General features: G+C 34.4%; 2 protein-coding genes across 2 annotated transcripts in view; one reads left to right on the plus strand and one right to left on the minus strand.

The window, feature by feature from the left end:
- The window catches only part of LOC135206524 (rho GTPase-activating protein 1-like), a 33,886-nt gene extending 28,396 nt beyond the window's left edge, over positions 1-5,490 (plus strand). Inside the window, 7 exon segments of the mRNA XM_064237879.1 lie at positions 1-82; positions 809-956; positions 959-986; positions 3,467-3,538; positions 3,541-3,681; positions 4,503-4,609; positions 5,113-5,490. The exon segment at positions 1-82 is cut by the window's left edge and continues 17 nt beyond it. Of these exon segments, the coding sequence (XP_064093949.1) occupies positions 1-82; positions 809-956; positions 959-986; positions 3,467-3,538; positions 3,541-3,681; positions 4,503-4,609; positions 5,113-5,283 (749 nt within the window). The 3' untranslated portion in view covers positions 5,284-5,490.
- LOC135206987 (rho GTPase-activating protein 8-like) overlaps positions 1-24,000 on the minus strand; it is a 265,248-nt gene that overhangs the window by 44,625 nt on the left and 196,623 nt on the right.

Below are 24,000 nucleotides of genomic sequence, written 5' to 3' on the forward strand. Positions count from 1 at the left end.
AAGTTTTATACGTGAATTACCTCCATGAGCTTCAACAGCATCTCCATCTCAGCCAGTTGCCCATTCCTCAGTGTGTCCAGCAGTAAGTGATGTGTTGTATTATAAAAAAACAGTAATAGGAAATGTCATTTTTGCAGAATGCATATATTTTTGTATTAAGTTCACCGAACTACTATACTTTTAAAGATCCTAAAATAGTTGCATTAGCCAGAAGGTACATCCTCTGGCAGCACCTTAAGTAGTCAGAATTACCATGCATTTCATTGGATGTAGCATGGTAGATTTAACTTCATTAGTAAGAGTAATAACCTAGTTTCATTTTAGTTTTCTCCATATATGAATAATTTTTCTATGTCCAGTTAATGTACAAAACAGTGTACAGTGGCAGTCCATTTTCTTTTTTTATTTGACCATGCGTATTATTAAATAGTTTAGATATTTGAAATCTTCTTTTGTACAATAAATGAATAAAATAAAACACTACACATATCATTCAGTGGTGATATACCCTCTTGAACCATTTGCATCCAGTACTTATACTGGTTTCATAGCAGTATTGTGCTTCATAATGGTTGAAACTTCATTCTATCTTGTAAGGTGCTTATTTTCAGTAAGATCTTGAGAGTGTAATCACTGAAACCCATTTGCTTTGACTTTTTGCTCTTTGAGAAATTGTGATTATTTAAGTGCATTAACTTGGCATACATAAGGTTCCTTTTTCTTTTATATTGATAATAATAAAAACGTTATTTTTATAACATCTCTCTAGAAACAAAGTTAATACAGTAATTAACCTTACTTCTTACAGACATGACCAGCAACTCATTGCCAAACTTAAAAGCCTGCCAAAGTCCCCTGGTGCTCGACCTAAGCTGCCAACACAGCAGTTTGGGGTGTCTTTGCAGTATATCAAGGACGCCAACAACAATGACCCTATTCCTCCTGTACTAAAAAACATGCATTACTTTTCCTTGACCATCCAGATGGTAAGGCTTTCTCGTCCTAACAGTAAATTTTGTTGTTTCTTTTTTAATTTTCTGTGTATTTGTAAGGCTGTAGAAACTATATAACTTAAATCAAAGTGACAGATGTCATTTGCTGCACTTTGTACACATGAACATCTTCACAAAAAGAAAGATCAATAGAGGTAATCCTAACAAGGCTCCGTATAGGACACACAAAATTCTCTCATGGTCACTTGATGTCAACACCACATGCTGACCCAGTAAAGTGTAATAGATGTCAAACACCATGACAGTTGCTAGCATTTACTTGTTGAATGCCCAGATTGGACCCAACAAAGATCAATTTTATCTACAGAATTCAAAAATGAAAAGTATATTTGCTGAAAGCAAAGATTTTTCAATTAACAACATCATAAATTAGGTTTTTTCCTTCTTCTCAGGATTAATCCCTGAGAACCAGCCCGAGAAGAGTCTACTTAAGACGCAGAAGTCTGGAAAAACTAATCCCTATTAATAACATTAATGTATACTGTTCAGTTACAAAATTTCCTCATTAGAGAAACCCTAACAATAAGAAGCAGAAAGAGGTGAGAAATTGAGGGTTAAAGTTGAGTTTGATGCCAAATTAAAGTCTAGCTTCCTGGTATCAATAGGAGAATGTTTCTGTGAAAACAATTCTTGAATTAAGTGACTTCTTCACTTAAAAGTTTAGTTTAGTTTGAACACTCAAGTTAGGTCCTGCTCATTCATGTTTAGTTTTTGTACAGTACTACATTAATTTTTGTATTGCAGGATGTAAGTGCTGTAGAATGCTGTTATTTACATGATGTGGGTGTAACTTATCTGATTAGTCCCTTTATCAGAATCATTTAGAATCTAGTTTGTAAATCATCTTCGTGATGTCAGATTTTCCCCCTCACAGAATTATATATAAAATGGGTTCAGTGTACAACACTATCCATTGCTGTGCACTTCTGCCTGAATTTTATTCTCTTTAATAGTTCCATTTATGAATTTTAATACCACAAGACCTGTGAACAAGTTTTTAGTATACCTTAGGGAACTGTTCCATGTGGGAAGTTATGACGTGTATAATGCTTCATTATTCAAATGATGTTGGGTCTCTGAAGGAAAAGAACTGTTGGTGTTGATATATTATCTGTTTATAAGCTTAAGAGGTTATGCTATAATTTAAATTTAGTGTAACTGATTAGCTTAAGGATGTTTCACTTGAAAGCTGCATTTAAGCCTGTTGCCAGAGGTGTCATCAGTGATTGTTCCTGTCTTTTTTTTTATATTTCCTGAAGTTTAGAAGAAAGTTACAGTAAAGCTGGAAATTTAAGATTATATATACTACAAATGATTTTCACTGCAAAGGAATTATAAATCAAGAATTGTGGGATAAGCAGTATATGTACTTTATTGGGGAAGCCTGGTTATTTTGAGATTGAAGTCGGGTGAGGGACTGGAATAACAAAAATATCCGCTGTCACATTTAACATTTTGCTCTGAATGGCTCATTAACATGAACTTACAAGTTGTTCACTGTCGATTCCTTTGAGATGCACCTAGTAATATTTTTCAAACAATTATAAAATAAGCCATGCTAATCATGACATATGGGATGGTCCTAAGTCGAGGTGCAATCATAAACTGCATAAAAAGCCATAACAATATTTATTTATACATAAAATCCTAATTCACTGGATAACACTCTTTAAGCGTTTTGAAAATGAATATTAATAGACATGAAAAATTAACCTTCAAATCACAACTTCAAATTAAATCCTTCGTGGGTAAAGGTTGGAGAGGACCTCTACTCCAGAAGCTGAAACCAAAAACAAAAGCCATATATAAAAAAAATGTACATACATTTAACACAACACAAATTTTCCATGACTGGCTATAACAAATTAACAATGTACAATATAAGATATGGCTTCAAAACACTATATTTTTGAAAGAACATAAAATAAACAAATACAAAGACCACCCTCACCTCCACCTGTGCGAGTCTCAGCCGTGAACTAAGGCAGCGGCTACGAAAAGAAAGATGGCGAGTGGGGGAGACGAAAAAAATGAACATCGGAACTAAACCATTATTGGAAAAAAAAACATTAGCTTTAATAAATGAAAAAACATTAGCTTTCAAACAAACTTAAATCTTAAAGTAAAAAAAATGTAAATTTTTACACACCTTGAACTAGAATTAATGAAACCTGAGTAAATCGAATAAATTGAAGTATTATCATAATAGTTAATTTTAGATACAACAGTAGCATCCTATTGCAAATGTTATTAGTCTGAAAAAATTCATTACTCTAATACTGATAGCAAAGGATTATTGGGTAAGATGGTGTTAAAACAGTATGTTGAAAATGTTAAGTACCCCTTGTTTGCCACAGTTTCATCATGGTTAGGCATAGTATTTACCAGTTTATTACTTGTACATCCAAATACCATTCATTATGCTTGTATTAACAAGGACTTTTATTTTCCAGCACTGGAAACAGAAGGTCTGTTCAGAAGGTCAAGTGCAGCCGCTGTTGTAAAGAGTGTGCAGGAACGTTTCAACAAGGAGAAGATGTCCAGTTTGACATAAACATGGATGTCCACACAGCAGCAGTCATAATCAAAACATTTTGTTTTTTTTTACGGGAACTGGAAGAACCTCTCATGACCTTTGACCTCTATGATGAAATTATCCAGTTTCAGGGTAATTTCTTGGTTTCTGTAATAGATTGAAAAATTTGCAAGATATTTTATGCTAATCATTTGTATAAGCATTATTTTGTTCAAACATCACATTCAGATACTGTACATTTGACAGTGAATTACAGTAATTTGATGCATGTTGCATTAATATGTGTCATATTTAGTTTTCAAAGTTTTGTAAATTTCTTAAGCATGTCTCTATGTATGAATGTTTACAGTAACCCTTGTTATTCTCTTTGATGGGTCCACAGGGAATGGAACATGTCCATAGTCTATTCATGGGACTAGAACTAAGTTCCTTAGGACCTAAGAAACAAAATTACAGGCAGTCCCCAGGTTACGGACGGGGGTTCCGTTCTTGAGACGCGTCGTAAGCCGGAACATTGTCAAAAATCCTTAGAAAACCTTACTCTTAATGCTTTGGGTGCATTCAAAACTATGTAAACTGCATTCTTATTGCATTTTTCACCAAAAAACCTTTTAATATTGATTATTTTGTATGTCATCATTTCATCTGCCAGATCAGCGTTTGTAGGTGTCGTAACTCTGGAGCATGCGTCGTAACCCTGGAACATGCGCCGTAACCCTGGAAATAATTTCTGATAAATATAATTGAAAAGCGTTGTAACCTCGGAACGTCGTAAGCCGAGACCGTCGTAACGCCCGGGGACTGCCTGTATTCTTGTTGTCATTTGGAAATAAGAGGATGGATATGAAACACAAAGCACTCAAAGTAAACAAAAGTTCAGTATGCATAATGACTTGCTCAAGAACTTCATCACAATAACCTATCCTACTCAAACTGCATATTTAATGTTTCAGGTCTGAATAAAAGTGAACGTTTAGCCACCATCAAGACCATATTGCTAGAAAAGTTGCCAGAAGATAACTACCTCGTTCTGAAGTTCCTCGTCAACTTCTTGTCAAAGGTAAGAGTTACTACTTATAATTAAAATGATTTTGACTTTTTTCTTCTATACGATATTGCTTTGGGACTCCATAGATTCAAGCATTTATAGCTTGTTCATGGTGAAATGGAGCTATGGCAGTATTTATTTATAGCTGTAATAAATTGTATAGGCTCTTCTGTACTCGGTTGATTTATTACAATTTGAATGTATTAAATAATGTATAGTCATGTTTCTATTATTGTTTATGCGCTTGTTTAAAATAATATTTGATTATTGTTTTATCATTATTCATGATAGGAGTTAAATAATTACACCACAAACTTTGCCATTTACTTGGAAGTTTATTCAACCACTATGAAATAATTGTGGCTTTTGTTAACACATTGACATGCACAATTAGGAATCACATCAGTAAACGGTTTATGTTGTTTTGTATCTATTCCATCTTAAAGTGAGTTATACTTTTTTTACTATTTTGCAGCATTATCTTATAAGACTAAATTTTCAAATTATTATTTCAGGTTATGGACCGCAGTGACTTGAACAAAATGAATGCCAGCAATCTCGCAGTAGTATTTGGGCCAAATCTTGTCTGGCCCAGAGGTGGGCAAATGTCACTGAATGCCATCGCTCCTATCAACCTCTTTGTCGAAGTTATGTTATCTTCTCATCATCAAATATTTGTCATGTGAAACTGAATAATTTGTCATTTATTTTTTATGATTTCTCACCTTCATCCTTAAAGTATAGTTCTTTGAAAAATGGTCATGTAGAGTAATATTGAAAGAAAGGAAAAGGATTCATGTATGGTAGTCTACATATACTAGAAGGTTTTGGCTTTATGTGTTTGTGATTCATCACCAAATTAGATCTGATATATGATTGATATTTGTAGACCAGCTTTTTTCAGAGGCATGGCATTAGTTTCTCATGCTAAGTCGGAGCACAATATTCAACTTTTGCCATAACTTTATAGAAGGTTCAGTTGAACTGATTTCATAACACAATTCATGATATTCATATGGAATTAAGTTTTATACGAGCTTTTGTATAGTGCACAGACATTAGATTCTTAGGTTAATTTAATGTGTGACGAGAATTGCCTTAGCTATGGCAGTTTGGAGAGGAATAACTTCTTGCTTCAAGTTACGCAAGGAAGAGAAAATGTATTTAGTGGTGATGAGGATATACTAGAGCTTCTTACCACCTGCCATAGCCAAGAGGATTAACTACCGTAAATTATGTAATAATAATTCAAATACAAAGATTATGAGTGTGAATTAATCAAAGAGGCACAATCATGTTTCATTGGAATAATTAAGAATCCTTATTTGTTTCTTAATTCCGTAGGAATGAGGAATTTGAAAGAGTTCAAAATACTACAGTTCATGGATTTGCACATGCTCTCTAAAAGTTTTGGTTTGCATTGAGAGGAATTGAATTAAAGAGGTGCTATTTGTTTTCCACAGAAACATGCATTTATTTTTAGTGATATAGCACCTGCATAGTGGTACTGTATGTCTGTCAGTAATACGTGGCATACTGGAAAAGTACATGTGTAGTTTGAACTATATATCTGTACTTTACAAGAATAGTGTCAAACATATGAAATGGTCAAAGGAATTTTTGATAATGTCCAAGACCAAGTTTGTTTACCTGTCATGGAGGTTTGCAGTAAACAACTCCAATGAGCTTAATCGTTACATGGTTATACTGTATTGAGATTTAACAAAGTTTACTACAAGATTTATTTTAATATAACAATATTGTTATAACACTCCATGTACCAGTAATGGTTGGTTTGTTTTCTGATGACTGGGTTTTATTTTTTGTTTAGCTGCAAAGGAAGTTTGGATATTATTTTTGCCTCCTGTGTTTACTATCAAAAGTAAGGCTGGTGTTTTTCTATTTGTAAGATTTAGCATAAAAGTGTAACTTTATTTGTTAGTTTAACAGTAAAATGAGGATAAGTTTGTATTATAATAAAAAAAATAGCACGAGAATGGAATGGCCATAATTGTGTTGATTCATCCATTATGCAACTTGTGACAATTTTAGTTACCACGCAAGCTCACTTGGCCATGTGCTGCAGGTTCGTTTCATACTATTTGCATCTTGTAAAGTATTATTTTAAAGTAACTGGCCCAAGCTATGTGAGTATAAAGCTATGCACCTACAAGTCATATTGTATACAGAAGTTTTATAAAACATGATGAACAGTCATGTTTTTACAAATATTATGAACTGAATAGGTAATTATGACCTAATTCCCAATATTGTTACACAACAACTTTGAATTGGCAAATCTCTCGTTTTGCAACATTTATTTATCAGAGTTGTATATTGCTCTTTATTTTTGATTATAAAAACAGTCAAAGTTAACATATTGTTTTGGCATTATTTGAAGAAATTAACTCCTTGAAATGTTAGCTTCCATTTGTGCCATGGAAATTAATGCTGAATTTAATTACTGTAAAAATAATATTTTTTTTTCAAATTATTTTGAGTATCAACAGAGATGTATGTTCTGTGTTATGCACAACTACTTGCATTTGTTTACTGCAGTAACAAAGTACAAATAATATTCTCATTGAGATGTACAGAACATGGAAAAGTATTGAACCAGTTTAGTATATATTATATTAGTTCCACAGAAGACTACATGTGTGAAACGGATCTTAGTTCTTCCTGCATAATTAAGAATTTAATGTCTACTGAAAAAAAAAAATTGGATATTTTTTTAGCTATCATCTTAAGACCAAGGTCTTTACATTTTTGACGTTGAAAGACTGTAACTAATGTTGCCACAAGTTTTCTGACAAATGCTTACTCGTTAATGAATACGGCCAAAGAATGATCTACAGTGGGTCCAGAAGCATTGACATTCCTTACATTAAGCTACAGATTTTATCTTCCCGTGTCTTGTGATTTGTAAGGCTTTTTTGACATTTATCTAAAGTAGACCCAAAGCTCTGTTTTTCAGTAAAGTTATAAATAACATTCACTGAGATGCCATCAACTCAATTTTCTAAAAATTAAACCATATACTATAGACTGCAATTTGTTGTAACACCTTTTAGGACTTCTTGATAATATAGTTATATAGTATCTTGTTTTGGATATGTGTAAGCTAATCTGCTGTACATATTTTTAATATTGGGAGAACTTCATTTCGCACACGGTACAGTCCATTATTATACACAAGTACCCAGGCCCAAAGAGAATGCAGTTAATTAACTTTAGGTTTAATATAAAACAATTAACTTTTGACAGGTTTAAGTTTTTGTTATTATTTTGAGTTTCTTTTCCAAAGAAAAATATCAGTGAAAGCTGGATCTGTCCATTTTATTTTTTTAATCCTCCTAAAGAAACTGTGAAGAGCTTCAACTCTCTCTCTCTCTCTCTCTCTCTATCTCTCTCCTCTCTCTCTCTCTCTCTCTCTCTCTCTCTCTCTCTCTGTGCAAATGTTGCCAAGATAGTCTATATCAATATTCCCAAAGTACATTCTTGTATGCTTTGGATTCCTCTGAAATACCTGTGTACTGTGATTTAATGTCATCTGAAGTTGAGATCAGCAATTATTTCATGGTCTTATGATTGTCTAGTCTGAGTGTATATAACTGACATTAAAAATATTATCGTATACATTTTGTTTGATTTCCGTTGACTTTTAGGAGAATGCTGTGTCCAGCAGTTCGAAACTTCTGGTTTCCCTGTTGTGTTTTTTTGAATGATCAAGGAATAAACTGATGAGGTATTTACTGTAAATCCGATGGTAATCTTTTGGATATTTTCCTTTGGTTTCTAAACGGGACTAACAAGAGCAAGATTTGAGGAGGCTGTTTATTCAAAAAACTTTCTTAGGAAGAGTTACTAATTACTTCACTTAGGTTTAAGGGACACTTAATATAATTTCCTACACTTGAGGGGGAAACATGGAAAGCAATAATAAATCTGGACAGTTTGAGCATAAAGAATAAGTTAACGGCAAACTCACTGCATCTTCAGTAGAAAATGCCTGTTTTCCCTTGGGATGCAGATTTAGAGAGGGGGAGAGAAGATAGAACGGAATCCACACTCTGAAAATGCACTTCTACAGCCTAAAATGGTTAGATTGTTTTTTCATGGAAATTATTCAGTTTCTTAATAGGTATAAAACCTGATACTTGTTACAGCTCCCACTTGAAACAGGCCTTCCATTCCTTTAGGTGGGAAGGTCTGCAGGAGAGAGTCACTGCCAGATTTTCCAGAGTTTGAAGAAAAAGTCCGTTTCACCCCCCAAAAACACCAAGGCTATTAGAGCCTTACTACTCTGGCCTTATTTTACCCCCTTGCAATATGGCCGTGATGCAATAAAATGTCCAAATATGACCATTTTCAATGCCTAGAGATCAATTGCTTGACAATAGTCTATATTCATTAAACTTCTAAAGATGTTCTTGTATTACTTCTTTCCCTCCCATTATCTTTCTCTTTCGTCTCTCTCTCTGCTTATTGCATTGAGACGCCAATGATTTTATCATCTAAAAGAAGTAGTCTCATTTTATAAAAAAAAAAAAAAAAAAAAAAAGAGGAAATGAAGGGGTCTACAAAGATTGTTTTTGTAGTACAGTGCTTGGTATGTGAATTATGAGCTATAATGGATTTTGGTCATGGCGTGAGTGGACTTCCTGACTTTATTATTATTATTATTATTATTATTAGCTGGTCGCCCTCAACGGAGGAAAACTACGGCTCCCGCAGAAGAGAGAAGAATACATTAACCTGACCGACTACGTACCTACCGCCGAACAAGACAGAATTCTACGTATGGGACTCAATTGCCATTTCTCCACCCGCCCCCACCGAGCCATGGAGAAACGCCTTGAGATCGAGTACCTGCTGGACACCATACACAAGCATGAAGATCAAGGCACCATACGTACTACGGACGCCCTGCAGCCCCTCCTCTTGGCCGAGGCCCTCACGGAACGCGGTGATTACAAGAGTGATGTGATCGACAGGCGCCTGAGGGAAGCTGCCAAAGAACTCCGAGCGAAAGAGGATGTCACCGTCCGTCGGGCCGATAAAACCGCTGCGTTTGTACTCATCCGCACTGAAGAATACCACCACAAGTTGGATGAGATACTGGCAGACAGCAGCAAATTCCAGAGAATCACCAAGAACCCGGTAGATGACATTAAACGTGAGGCTAATAGGATTATTGAGACTGTCAATGCAGCTTCCAATGCCCTTCACTTGCTGCCGATCGTAGGGACTACGACCTTGGCTACATATACGGGAACGTTAAAACCCATAAACCAGGGAACCCGTTACGCCCCATTATTAGCCAAATTCCCGCTCCTACATACCAGCTTGCGAAGAAATTGAATACTATTTTGACTCCTTATGTTCCAGATGACCACAGTTTTGAAGTCATCTGCCGAGTTTTTAGAAGCACTGAAACGACACCCCCCACCCCCGGAGGAGTTATTGCATCGATGGACGTGGAGTCCCTCTTCACGAACGTCCCGTTGATGAAACAATTCAAATAATCCTGGATCGTGTATATAGAGACGACTCCACGCCCCCATTAAACATCCCAATGAGCATGCCCTCCGAAAACTCCTTGAAATTTGTACAAAAAAGGCCCCTTTCTCCACCCACAGAGGACATATGTACACACAGAAAGACGGAGTAGCGATGGGTTCTCCCCTCGGAGTACTTTTCGCGAACTTCTACATGGGTGCTGTGGAACGTCGGGTATTCGCCAACATCGAGAAGCCGTCTATGTACGTCCGGTATATTGACGACACTTTCATCAGCGCCAGCACGGTGGAAGAAATAGAGCGCTGCGACAAGCCTTCCACGACCACAGCAGACTCAACTTCACCATCGAAACATTGCCGTGACCGTCGCCTCCCCTTCCTTGACGTCCTCGTCGGGCAACAGAGGAGCGCTTCGTAACACAGGTGTATAGCGAAACCCACGAACCTGGGCATGTGCCTGAACGGCGAGAGCGAGTGTCCAGAGAGATACAAGCGCACTGCGATCAGCGCCTTCATCAGGAGAGCTCTCTCACACTGCTCTTCGTGGAAGGACACGCACACTGAATTAGAACGTGTTGCCCAAGTTTTAATTAACAACGGGTATTTCAACCGGGACATCACTAAATGCATTCGCAGAAACATCGATAAGTGGTATCAGCAGGAGCCTCGTCCTGCCGCCCTTGAAGACGTCACTCTCTTTTACAAGGGAGTATTTCATAAGAAATACAAAGAGGACGAGCGAGCCCTTCGTACCATCATAGAAAGGAACGTCTCCCCCACGGACCCTGCGAAAAAAGTGAAACTAATAATTTACTACAAGAGCAAGAAGACCAGTGGCCTGATTATGAAAAACAATCCAGCCCCCGTGTTGCAGGACCCTCTCAAGAAACTAACGTTGTCTACCAGTACAAATGCCCTGTCCGGGAATGCCCCGGCGCTTGCATTGGTATGACGACTATGCGATTTTCGAAGAGGATATCCTGCCACGCTCAGGAAGGCGCCATCCATAATCATGCCAAAACGTCCACAATACCAGGATAATTAGGAATGACATTATTCCTAATATCAGAATTATCGATAAGGCAGCAGACCACCGTCGCCTCCACCTCTTGGAGGGGCCCTACACATCGGGAAGGAGGAGACCCAGCTCAACACCACCCAAGAGACTTCACTCCTCCCGACGGTGGCACGAAGGCGCCGCCCGCCAGCACCATAGAGCCGATCGAACGGGCCAATCACGTGCCCCCGTCTATCGGCAATGACCTTCCCAATACTACGCTCCCAGTCTCCAGCGTCCGCACGAGAAGAGCAGTGCGAGCTTCCACCTCTGCAAGACGGCTTGACTCAGGGACTTAATCCTCTGTTCAGCCAATGAAAAATGCAGCGCCCATCAGACAGAGCACCTGGACACAATAAATACCGCCGAAACGACCCATTTCAATCAGTTCAAGCTCACCTTTCCTTGAAAATGAACCGATGATACGGTTGGAAACGTTGGAATTCCGTTACACCCTTAGACTAAGATTTGTTAACCACTTTGTTATCATATCAATAAATTATTATTTTTAGAAAACATTTCTTTCAACCGAGATATGAACATCGGCCAGCTATTAGCAAATATCAGCCCTGATGAGAAGAGAATAATAAGAAGAATTGAAAAGACCATATATAAAATCAATTCCACTGATGCTGCCATCATCTTTAACAAAACATATTATTATATTATTATTATTATTTTAAACCCTAATGCATCCGTTAGTATGAGAAAAACAATCAGAGAATCCTTCCATGTTGTAGGTAAGGAACACCTTAGCTACGAACAAAGAAAGTGTTCCTTACCTAACCTACGAAAGAAAGTGGGAAAGATGAAATAAACTTTAAAAGATTACCATACCACATTACATTTACTCAGTACCCTTATGAATGTTAAAACATCTCATATATTCTTTTAGGGGCAAGGGTTCGATAGACGAACAGGAAAGATTATATGTAAGAAAAACAGTGAGTTCATTTGCTTTGACTGAGGAGAAGATATGTTGTTGTGTACTATGTCCCACGAGGAGTATTGTATGCTGTCTGTATGTTTACTGATACTTAGTGTTTGCCCTTCTAAGGAGGACTGTGGAAGCTTTGTGTATAAGTATATTTTTGTTTATTTATCCATATAATGTGAGGCTATCAGTTTAAAGTGGTTAACAGAGCTGTTGTGGAAAGACTCGATCGTTAAATAGCATCCATAATAACAATCATGTGGATCGTCGCATCTCTGAACGTTACTTGTGTTCGATGCTTAATATATTAAAAAATAGCCAAAATCAGTGTTCCAAAAGTGCACAAGGGATAATGACATCGCAGGTATCGTTAATGAAGTGTTCAGTAGCCCCAAAAGTTTCGGAAGAGGACAGAGTAGAAAGGATAATAAAAATACTTGTAGAAGAAGCTATCCTACTGAAGACAGTGATTACAAGATGGGGAACAGTTTGTGGTCTTGTCAAACGTTTTCACTGTCCATTTCAGAGTTACTGATGAGATTTTCACGGTAAAAACAGAAACCTTTGTTATATATAAATAGCAACTCTTTGGTAAAGATGGCCTGAGAAGAATATAATAAAAAATGAAGAAAGTATCAGAGTAAATACGTATTAAAGACTGTTATGCTGTAAATTGAAGAATTATCGACAAAATATTAATTAAAAGGAAAACAAAAGTTCTTTAAGCTTGATTTTATTAGTTTAATGGCTTTATCACATAATATATACCTCAATTGTTCTGTTTGAAAGAGTAGCAGCAATAATAAAGGTATTTATACACTCCTATAAAAGCTAAATAGAAATATATCCTTCATATAGCTAAAATTATGAGGGAAGAATGATATAATTCGTTTTTGTCTTTATAATTTGATTGAATCCTTATTAACAACATTTTTCTTATGTATACACGTATATTATACATGTAATAAATACCATGGGAAATAAAAAAAATCAAAATATGAAAAAAAAAATTTTTTGAGGAAAGTTTTGTAAAATCAGCAAACCGCAACGCATAAACTCGAGGAACCCGACGAGGTAACCGCTGTTTTGGCGGGAAATTTGCTGACCTCTGATTGGCTGTCGATGACATCATCAACAGCCAGTTCTGCTTACGTCACAAACAGTTAGCAGATGTCACAATCTATTTAATTGTAAACTGCTATTTCTGTAACTATTTATCGTATTTTTGTATGTATCTGTTGCCAGAAAGTTTCAAATTATATTCAAATAAGTTTAAAATAGGTTTGAAATAAAGAAAGATTCTTAAAGCTTTGATTATTCGTTATTTTTCTTCGTTGAAGAGTTGCCAGAGATTGATTTTAATGGTGTGAGGTACGTTTTCTTTGTTATCCAATGATTCTGGAGTAAAGGAGAAGGATTACTTACATCTATAATAAATGAGTTATAAAAGTAATTCCCCTTTTTCATAATTTTATAATAGATTACGTTCATTTATTGATAATAATTATGAGGATCTGACAACAATTCTCAATGGAAAGCCATATTCTTCAAAGAGGTAGTGTACAATCAATTGGCTACGATGGAGAAAAAATGAAAACTGTCGACAATAACTGGCTACCATAGATGAAGACAAATAACGAATAACCTTGCTTTTAAAACAATTTCTTTATTTCAAATCTACTTGAAAGTGTTGAAATAGAATTTTGAGAACTTTGAGACAACAGTTATCAACACAAAGGCGAGATATACTCATAGAAAGAGCGAGTTACAAGTTAAAAATCTTATGACATATGACAAAGATGCATGACGTGGTATGTCATCGACAGCAAATTTCTCGCCAAAACAGGAGGAACTGAGTCGTGTTCCTCCAGCTTATGCTTGCTGTTTGGTACACTTCCAAAATGCCCAAAATTTCCGTCCCTACCCCAGTTTTGATTAGTTCTATTTTTTTTATTTCTCGTGGTATCAGATGTCTAATGGAGATTATTTTCATCAAAAATATATTGTTAATAATGAATTTGTAAAACTAGGCCTTTTTGGTAAAAATAGATAATTTTTGGTATAACTGGGAACTTTTTGGTAAAACAAGTTAATAAAAAGAGTAATTTTTAGGTAAAACAGGAAGTGTATGGTAAAAGTAGGACTTCTTTGGTAAAACTAGATTGACTAGGTAATAATTCAAAGGAAAACCAAGGTTCTTCAAGCTAAAGCTTGTTTTTATTAGTTTAATATATGCCTCAGTTTGTCTGTTTGAAAGACTAGCAGTAATAAAGGTATTAATACTTCATTATGGTGCAAGAATTATATTCCTTTTTATCTTTATATAATTTGATTAAATCCTTATTAACAACATTTTTCTAATGAATTTATGTTTATTAAACATTACCATAGGAAATGAAAAAAAAAAAAAAAAGAAAAAAAAAAAAAAAAAAATTTGGGGGGGTGGGGCATTTTGTAATACTAACAAACTTCGAGGAACCCCACGAAGTGACCGCTGTTTTGGCGGGAAAATTTGCTAGACTCTGATTGGCTATCGATGTCATCATCAACAGTCTTTTTTGCCCACGTCACAAATCGTTTCCAGACGTCGCAATATTTTTAATTGTAAACCACCATTTCTTTCAATATATAACGTATTTTTGTATATATCTGCTGCTAGAGAGTTTCGAAATATATTCAAATAAGTTTAAAATATGTTCGAATTAAAGAAATATTCTTAAAGCCTTGATTATTAGTTTTTTTTTATTTGTTTTTCCGTTTCGTTTTTTGAAGAGTTGCCCCAGAAGTTTGTTTTGTTTTTTTTTTTTGTTTAAATTGGTCGCCAAGTGTTACCTCTTCTTTGTATCTAAGGATTCTGGAGAACTGGTAAAAGGATTACTTAAATGATTTTATGACAGATTATGATTACTTTTTAATAATAATTGTGAGAATATGACAGCAATTATCAATGAAAAACCATATTTTTGTAAGAGGTAGTTTACAATAAATTGGCTACGATGGAGGAAGGTAGTACATTTCCTTCTGTTTTGGCGGGAAATTTGCTGTCCTATGATTCGCTGTCGATGGCATCATCAACTAGTACCTCTTCCTACGTCATGCATCTTTGCCATATATCATAGGATTTTTAATTTTTAACTCGTTATTTCTATGAATATATCTCGTCTTTGTGTTGATAACTATTGTCTCAAAGTCTCAAAATGTATTTAAACACTCTCAAATAGATTTGAAATAAAGAAATTGTCTTAAAAGTAAGGTTAGTCGTTATTTGTCTTTAGCTAAGGGTAGCCAGTTATTGTTTATTTTCTTCATTTTTCTCATTCATTCACAGCTACCGTCCTCCATCATAGCCAATTGATTGTACACTACTTCTTAGACGAATATGATTATTTATTGATAATTGTTGTCAGATCCTAGTAATTATTATTATAAAATGAACGTAATCCATTATAGTATTCTTTAAAAATAGAATTATATTTTATAGCTCTTATTTATTATAGATTTTAGGTAATCCTTTCCTTTTATTCCAGAATCCTTGGATACAAAGAAGACGTACCTCACACCATTAAAAAGAAACTCTGGCAACTCTTCAACGAAGGAAAATAACGAATAATCAAAGCTTCAAGTATATTTCTTAATTTCAAATACATTCAAAACTTATTTGAATATAATTTGAAACTTTCTGACACCAGATATATAAAACGAATACGATATATATTTAAAGAAATAGTGGTTTAAAATTTTTAAAAAGTATGACGTTAGGTAACGATTTGTGACGTAGGCATTGCAGACAGTAGATGATGTCATCGTTAGCCAATCAAAGGTCAGCAAGTTTGGCGCCAAAACAGCGGTTACTGCGTGTAAGGGGCGGTGGTTTAACTATGGAATCTAGATTAACAGTAGGAACTCATGGCATGAGTAGATTTACAGACTTTATAGATTATTGTTGTTATTATTATTATTATTATTTTAAACCCTAAGGTACCCGTTAGTAGGGGAAAAGCAATCAGAGAATCCTTTGCCTGTTGTAGGTAAGGAACACCTAAGCTATAAAAGAGAGTGTTGCTTACCTACGCAACGAAAAAAAAGTGGGAAAGAGGAAAACACTCTACGGGATTACCACACCATATTACATTTACTCGGGACCTATATGAATGTTAAAACTCCCTATATATTCTTTAAGAGGGAATGGGATCGATGGAGGAACAGGAAAGATTATAAGTAAGAGAAACAGTGAGTTCATTCGCCATGACTGAAGGGATGTGTCGTAGAGGAGATTTGTATGCTGTCTGTATGTTTACTATATCTAGCCTGTGATTTTATTGCCCTTCTAAGGAGAACTGTGGAGCCTTGTTGTATTAGTATATACACAAAGCTTGATTTTATTATTTTATTGCTATTATCACATAATATATACCTTAGTTTGACCGTTTTTGAAAGAATGGCAGCAATAATAAAGGTATTTATACACTCCTATAAAAGCTAAACTTTATATAAATTTCTTTATAATGAATACAAGAATTATATCATTCGTTTTCATCTTTTATGTTATTTTGGTTGAATCCTTTATTGATAACATTTTTCTTATGAATTCATATATATTATGAATATAATACCCCGATAATAAAAAAAATTAAAATAAATGTTTTTTTTTTTTAGCAAAATTTTGAGTATTTTGTAAATTAAGAAACAGCAATACATAAATTCGAGGAACCCCACGAGGTAACCGCTGTGTTTTGGCGGGAAATTTGCTGACCTTTGATTGGCTATCGATGACATCATTAACAGCCTTTTATGCCCACCGAACGTCACAATTGTTTTTTTTTGGTTTTTTTTTATTGTAACCGCATATTTTTCCCCCCCCCTGTAAATATATATCGTATTTTTTGTATATATCCGGTGTCAGAAAGTTTCAAATCATATTCAGATAATTTAAAATAGCTCTGGATTAAAGAATATTCTTAAAGCTTTGATTATTTGTTATTTTCATTCGTTGAAGAGTTGGCAGAGGTTTGCTCTGTAATGGGTGCGAGGTACGTTTTCTGTTTTCTATCTACCAAGGACTCTCGAGTAAAGAAAAGGATACTTAAATCTATAGTAAATAAAAGCTACAAAATATAAATCAATTTTACTAAGATTTTATAATAGACTATGTTCGTTTTTGTTTTTTTAAATCACAATTATGAGGATCTGACAATATTATCAATAAAAAACCACGTTCTTCTAAGAAGTAGTGTACAATCAATTGGCTATAATGGAGGACAGTAGCTATGAATGAGTGAGAAAAAAAATGAAGACAATAAACAATAACTGGCTACCTTAGAGAAAGACAAATAACGAATAACATTATTTTTAAGATAATTACTTTATTTTCATATATATATGAATATTTACATTTAATTTGAGACTTTGAGACAATATCATCAACACAAAGGCAAGATATATTAATAGAAATAACGATTTAAAAGTTAAAAGTTTTTAAAAACTTTTATGACATATGGCAAAGATGCATGACGTCGGCAGAGGAAGTAGTTTATGATGTCATCGATAGCCAATCATAGGCCAGCAAATTTCCTGCCAAAATAGTAAGAAATGTACCACCATCCTCCATCGTAGCCAATTGATTGTAAACTAACTCTTAGAAGAATATGGTGTTTCATTGATAAATGTTGTCAAATCCTCTAATTATATTATTAAATGAACATAATCTATTATAATATCATACAAAAAATGGAATTACATTCATAGCTTATGTTTATTATAGATTTTAAGTAATCCTTTTACCTGTTCTCCAGAATCCTTGGATACAAAGAAGACATATCTCAAACCATTAAAAACAAACTCTAGCAACTCTTCAACGAAGGAAAATAAGGGAATAATCAAAGCTTTAAGAATATTTCTTTAATTCAAAAATATTTGAAACTTTTTGAAATATAAATTGAAACTTTCTGACACCAGTTATATAAAAAAATACGATATATTTACAGAAATAGCGGTTTACAATTAAAAAGATTGTGACGTCGGGTAACGATTTCTGACGTAAGCATAACTGGCTGTTGATGATGTCATTGATAGCCAATCAAAGGTCAGCAAAATTTCCTGCCAAACAGCAGTCGCTTCGTGGGTTCCTCGAGTTTATTCGTTGCTGTTTGCTAATTTTTACAAAATTTATTTTTATTTTTATTTTTTATTTCTAAGGATATTCATGAATCATAAGAAATATGTCAATAATAAGGATTTAAAATAAAAATTATATAATGATGGAAAACGAATGATATAGTTATTGCGTCATAATGAAGTAGTAATATGAGGGATATTTATCCAGTTAGCTTTTATAGGAGTGTATTTAATCCTTTATCATTGTGCTATTTCTTTTTTAAACAGACAAACTGAGGTATATCATGTGATAATACCAATAAAGTATGAAGCAAAGATTACCTTATCACAAACTTTTACCAAAGAGGTTCTAGTTTTACCAAAAAGTTCCTATTTTACCAAAACATTCCTATTTTTACTAATTAGATTTACCAAAAGCTCCTGTTTTAGAAATTCATTTATTAACAATATATTTTTATGAAAATCATCCTCATTAAGCAACTGAAAAACCACGAGAAATTAAAAAAATAAAAATAATCAAAACTGGGGTAACGACGGAAAGAAATTTTGTCCATTTTGGAAATGTACCAAACAGCAAGGCATAAACTGGAGGACCCCGACATATTTCCTTCTGTTTTGGCGGGAAATGGGATGTCCTGTGATTGGCTGTCGATGACATCATCAACTACGTCCTCTGCCGACATCATGCATCTTTGCCAAATGTCATAAGATTTTTAACTTGTAACTCGCCATTTCTATGAATATATCTTGTCTTTGTGGTGATAACCATTGTCTCAAAGTTCGAGATTGTATTTAAACACTATCAAATAGATTTAATATATACAAATTATCTTATAAGCAAGGTTATACGTTATTTGTCTTCACCTAAGGGTAGCCAGTTATTGTTTATTGTCTTCATTTTTCCTCCATCGTAGCCAATTTATTGTAAACTAACTCTTAGAAGAATATGGGGTTTCATTAATAATTATTGTTACATCTTCATAATTATTATTAGTAAGAGAACGTAAGCTATTATAAATTCATGAAAAAATAGAATTACATTTTATTGCTTTTATTTATCATAGATTTAAGTAATCCTTTTTCTTTACCCCAGAATCCTTGGATAACAAAGAAAACGTACCTCACACCATTAAAATCAATCTCTGGCAACTCTTCAACGAGGGAAAATAACTAATAATCAAAGCTTTACGAATATTTCTTTCATTCAAACACATATAAAACTTATTTGAATAAATTTTGAAACTTTCTGGCACCAGATATATACAAAAATGCGATATATATTTAAAGAATTAGCGGTTTACAATTAAAAACATTGTGACGTCGGTTAACGTTTCGTGACGTAAGCATAACAGTCTGTTGATGATGTCATCGATAGCCAATCAGAGGCCAGCAAATTTCCCGCTAAAACAGCGGTTATTCGTGGTGTTCCTCGAGTTTATGCATTGCTGTTTGCTAATTTTACAAAATGCCCAAAATTCTGCACGAAAGAATTTTTTTTTATTTTATTTTTTTTTATTTCCTATGGTATTTATTATATGTTTAATAAACATGAATTCATAAGGAAAATGTTGTTAATAAGGATTTAATCATATATAAAGATGAAAACGAATGATATAATTCTTGCATCATAATGAACTGATATGAGCAATGTTTTTCGATTTAGCTTTTACAGGACTGCATAAAAACCTTTATTTATTGCTACTATTCCTTCGAGCAGACAAACTGAGGTATATATATCATGTGATAATACCATTAAACTAATAAAATCATGCTTGAGCTTGAAGAACTTTGGTTTTCCTTTGAATTATTTATCTTTCTTGTAACCACATTGTTTATCATGGCATTATAACATCTCATTAACTCTGTTTTTTTGTTATACTGTTCTAAGCCTTTTCAATGAATATCTAAGTAGTTTTCTACTTAACTAAAAAGGTACAATTCTCTCTACTGTATAAATAGATAAAATATAAATTTCAATATAATTTTCAGAAAAAATCCAAATATGGAAATTTAGGATAATAATATACCATTTTAATACATTCTGCTTTAATCTTCATTAATATTATGATACATGGCTTTAAGTCATACAACACATTACGTATAATATATAATTATACATAGAACTCGCAGATCAAGCATGTATATTATATATCAGGAATTTTATTTATATGAATAAATACAAACTAACAAAGGAACAGAATTATTCAAAAGCAGCCAACGATAAAAAGATTACCCCAGGGAGCCAATCAAAAATCGACCACGGATCTGATAACGCCCACCCCTACTGTAAAAGCTGACCCATCAACAATGCCCACTCAGAAAGTCCCCTGCAACGTCCAGAAGATAGCCGAAACATGTGGACTTTAAGGAAACAACAGAAAATACAATAATAATAATAAGAAAATATTGCATTTAAGATTTCATGGCTGAGATAACTTTCTACGATTCTGTTGTAGTCTCCGGATATTATATATTTAAATGCAATCAGAAAAAATATACATATTCCACATATTTTAGTATTGAAAATGCCAGATCTTGACATTCAAAATACCAGAATAACACCATAAATATAGGCCAATTACTTAGCAGTGTCGCTGATTATGAAAAACGAATTACAAGAAAAATAGAGAAAATTCTTCATAAGACAAATTGAGTTAACTCTGCCATTCTTTTCAATAATAATAATAATAATAATAATAATAATAATAATAATAATAATAATAATAATAATAATAATAATAATAATGAAAATGAAAATAATAATAAGATCAGATACAGCGCAGGAATAGTGGAATGGACGAAGGCAGAACTCCGCAACATAGACCAGAAAACATATGACAATACAGAAAGCACTACACCCAAGAGCAAATACGGACAGACTTATACATAACACGAAAGGAAGGAGGAAGAGGACTACTAAGTATAGAGGACTGCGTCAACATCGAGAACAGAGCACTGGGGCAATATATGAAGACCAGTGAAGACGAGGGGCTCAAGAGTGCATGGGAAGAAGGACTAATAAAAGTAGACAAAGACCCAGAAATATACAGAGACAGGAGAATGACAAACAGAACAGAGGAATGGCACAACAAACCGATGCACGGACAATACATGAGACAGACTAAAGAACTAGCCAGCGATGACACGTGGCAATGGCTACTGAGGGGAGAGCTCAAGAAGGAAACTGAAGGAATGATAACAGCGGCACAAGATCAGGTCCTAAGAGCCAGATATGTTCAAAAAACAATAGATGGAAATAATATCTCTCCCATATGTAGGAAGTGCAATACGAAAAATGAAACCATAAACCACATAGCAAGCGAATGCCCGGTACTTGCACAGAACCAGTACAAATAGAGGCATGATTCAGTAGCAAAAGCCCTCCACTGGAGCCTGTGCAAGAAACACCAGCTACCTTGCAGAAATAAGTGGTACGAGCACCTACCTGAAGGAGTGATGAAAACGTCAGGCGAAATGATCCTGGGACTATGGTAGCAAACGGTAGGGTGATAGGTGCAAATAGACCAGACGTGACGTTGACAAAATCAAGAAGAAAGTATCACTCACTGATGTCGCAATACCATGGGACACCAGAGTTGAAGAGAAAGAAAGGGAAAAAATGTCTAAGTATCAAGATCTGAAAATAGAAATAAGAACGATATGGGATATGCCAGTGGAAATCGTACCCATAATCATAGGAACACTAGGCACGATCCCAAGATCCCTGAAAAGGAATCTGGAAAAACTAGAGGCTGAAGTAGCTCCAGGACTCATGCAGAAGAGTGTGATCCTAGAAACAGCGCACATAGTAAGAAGAGTGATGGACTCCTAAGGAGGCAGGATGCAACCCGGAACTCCACACTATAAATACCACCCAGTCGAATTGGACTTTGATAACAAACCCCCGCCCCCGAAAAAAATAAATAATAAAGCGATATGACCTCTCATTTAAATGAGAGAGAGAGAGAGATAACGTATCGCTATTGACCATCCTCAAAATAACAGCATTTGTCCAGTCAGTACTAATGATAGTATGTCTTGAGAGAGAGAGAGAGAGAGAGAGAGAGAGGTGATAGGGGGGATAATGAAAAAGCTTTACATTTCTCCGAGATATTTTTTATTTTTAAAGAGAGAGAGAGAGAAATTATAAAACAAATACACTCCTGTACTGTCTTCCAGTATGCTTTTTGTCATGAAGAAGAGAGAGAGAGAGGAGAGAGAGAGAGAGAGAGAGGAGAGAGAGGAGAGATAGAGAGAGAGGAGAGAGAGAGAGAGAGAGAGAGAGAGAGCACAGTACCCATCTTTTGTCTTAGAGCAAAAGCTAAAGAACGTATGTCACTTTTATTTCAGAATTCTTCATAATTCATAACAAATCTATAGTTGTCGTGCGTGGTTGGCTCGTGTTAGGAAGACCTTAGGAACTCAATAAAGATGTACGTTGGTCTTGGTTGGGAGCTGTATGGACGCAAGGAAATCTGAAGCTGCTCTCTCTCTCTCTCTCTCTCTCTCTCTCTCTCTCTCTATATATATATATATATATATATATATATATATATATATATATATATATATATATATATATATATATATATATATATATATATATATAGACAAGTACATGTATCTTTATAAATGCTCCTTCTTCATATATCAATTTGAATGTTTTTTAATATGAATATATATGTGTATATATAGTTAACAAATATGTGTATTTCATAACAGATATTAGTACACATTTTCATAAATGCACTTTGGCATCAGTTTTTGTACAACAATCTCGAAAATAGATGAATATGATTTTAAGACTTATTACAATTTCTATGTAAATACAATACATTTTGCATAGTAATCTCAATATATATTAAACGATGTACTTAAAAATGTATACGCTTCTTTCCATCTTTGCACATCATCCTTGAAGCCTCGTGGTCAGAAAGTGGTTCACCTTTTAATCCCTAGTCCAGTCACTACTCCGTTTGAAGGTCACTGACGTACTTTTCCATTTGTTAAATTAAAAAAAATTAGTCCATCTGCAATGCGCAAAAAATATCACAAGTCCTTCCAAGTTATATATTTAGTTAAATGAAACATTAAGTATATTATTTTTTAATTTCTCATCATTTATTTTGTGGAGATTCAATTCAGATTAATAACTGACTAGAATGATGCCGTGATTATATTGTTGTAAATTAAAAATAATTGTATTTGGGGGGTCAAACGGACTTCTCTTTCAAACTTAGAAAAATGCAGCCTAATGTCAAGAAATTTATCATTATGCATGGAAATTGGCCACATATGGAAAATTCATTGCAATACGGCCATATTACATGGGGTAAATAATGGTCCGAATGGGACTTTTTTTTTCAAACTTAGAAAAATGCTGCCTAATAGCAAGAAATTGATCATTATACATGGACATTGGCCACATATGGACAATTCGCATGGGGTCAAAAACGGTCCGAATGGTAAGGCTATTTCCTTGGGTATTCTCCTCAAAGGTTGTGCTACAGGCTTCATAATAGGGTTTACATGCAACTTCAGTTGGAAATCAGTCAACTTACCAAGACCTGAAAAACAAGATTCATACTTCACCCTTAAATTTGATTACTTTTCACATACAGTACTTGCTTTTATTTCGTTAACATCCTCACCAATTCTTAACATATTTAATGCCATGGCTGTACCTGTTCCGAGTAAGCTATTATCTGTGACATCATTTTTCTCAGCTACAATGAAATCTGTTACAATACATACTCTCCCAGATGGGGACTCAATC

This window comes from Macrobrachium nipponense, chromosome 31, assembly GCF_015104395.2.
Source record: "Macrobrachium nipponense isolate FS-2020 chromosome 31, ASM1510439v2, whole genome shotgun sequence".
In the NCBI taxonomy this organism is placed as follows: domain Eukaryota; kingdom Metazoa; phylum Arthropoda; class Malacostraca; order Decapoda; family Palaemonidae; genus Macrobrachium; species Macrobrachium nipponense.